This window comes from Frankliniella occidentalis, unplaced genomic scaffold (assembly GCF_000697945.3).
Source record: "Frankliniella occidentalis isolate FOCC.00 unplaced genomic scaffold, Focc_3.1 Scaffold75, whole genome shotgun sequence".
NCBI classification, from domain to species: domain Eukaryota; kingdom Metazoa; phylum Arthropoda; class Insecta; order Thysanoptera; family Thripidae; genus Frankliniella; species Frankliniella occidentalis.
Genome location: NW_026267205.1, coordinates 357,909 through 359,332, shown reverse-complemented (window position 1 = coordinate 359,332; position 1,424 = coordinate 357,909). Strand labels below are relative to the sequence as shown.

General features: G+C 41.4%; 1 protein-coding gene across 3 annotated transcripts in view; it reads right to left on the bottom strand.

Moving 5' to 3' along the window:
* Positions 1 to 13: 13 nt before the first annotated feature.
* LOC113210098 (uncharacterized) overlaps positions 14 to 1,424 on the bottom strand; it is a 3,962-nt gene continuing 2,551 nt past the window's right edge. For 2 of the 3 annotated variants that reach the window (XM_026427925.2, XM_052268739.1), the window contains exons 2-4: positions 676 to 846; positions 437 to 598; positions 14 to 326 (exon numbers count right to left, since the gene is read on the bottom strand). In XM_026427925.2, coding sequence (XP_026283710.1) covers positions 168 to 326; positions 437 to 598; positions 676 to 846 — 492 coding nt within the window. In that variant the 3' untranslated portion in view covers positions 14 to 167. The remainder of the gene's footprint in view (positions 327 to 436; positions 599 to 675; positions 847 to 1,424) is intronic. The other variant, XM_026427926.2, reaches the window with a different exon arrangement.

The window sequence follows — 1,424 nt, the reverse complement described above, 5'->3', positions numbered from 1 at the left end:
AAGTAACACCAACAACGCGAATAAGTGTATTATATTTTACAAAATCGTGTTGATGAATCTGTTCGTTTTTAGCAGATAAGACATTTAAAACAAAATTAGTCTTCCAATTTTAACATTTTCTTTGGACACCATATATGTGTCAAAAAATTACTTGAACGTTCCTAGTCCTAGTCGGTTTTCGGAACATTCTTAGCATTTATCACGAAGCATGCGTAAAGGTTTTCAGCCTTGCCAAACGTGAGTCTGAACCTCCAGGATCCATAAGGCAGGAGTGGAACTTTTGGAAAACTCCAGTCCACTGGAGTGTTATTAACCTCGTAAACTCCCTGTAAATAGAAGCCATCACTGTCTTTACATTTATAACTCTTTTGCGCTCTTTTGTGTTTGTAGCCAACAGAGTATGGCGATAGAGCAGACTTGTAGTCTAGATACTTACTGGTGGAATTGTGCACCCACCTTCATCTTTTCCCTTTAAAACTTGCTTGTAAAATGCAGGAATATTTTCTTTCAAAACCCGACATGCACCGTCGTTAAAATTAAAGACAAAGGCGTTTTCCTTCCATTGATTGTTCGACCGAACATCCACAACAACTTTCGCCTGTTATAACAAGGATTTCGTGTGTAATCAATTGACAGCCAAACACTTCGATCTGCAGTGTATTTGAAATGTCTTACCCAGCAGTCGTCATTAACCGTTACAGTAGACGTCACATTGCCTGTCAAGCGTTGTAACTCTTTTGGTTTATATGGGTTGAAGTGAGAAGCGCGAATATTCCACCTACAGGGCAGCAGGCGGTTGTTTGGCTCGCACATGTAAAAGCGTTCGCCATAAGCAATGTAAGGGCCCTGTTCAAAACATAGATGCACAGCAAATTAAACGTGTCAAACAACACAGATTTGTCAAAATGACACCAAGTCAGGTCAATACCGATTAATGCTTTACATTGCAATGTCATTTCGGCACATTAGCTATAGCGACCATTGCATCGTTAACTCAGGAATCACCATAAATCAGGGATCCGTAACTAATCATAACACGAACGAATGTTAGTTACTCAACGTAACAAAACACATGTCAAATTAACAGTTTAAGTTATCAGTTTTAAAATACAGGTTGGTCCAAAGACCCCTTCCTTTATTTTGCTTATACTGCACCGGATGCAGTCGTGCGGCCGGGTTGCATACTCACACAGGGCCATAAGGCACCGAGCGGTGAGCGACGCGGTAGGCATGCGGTACAGTATAAGCAAACAAGTTGCAAGGTGTACCAAATGAATTTGCTACATAATTAATCTGCTCGTTCTTTACGGAAGTTGTCTTGTGCTTGCCAGGGCACGTTGTTTTTGGTTTTGTGCATGTAGCGCCTGCAAAGCAGTAGGTAGGCAATCCCGCCATGCAGTCATGTGACATTGGTGGTGGTACGT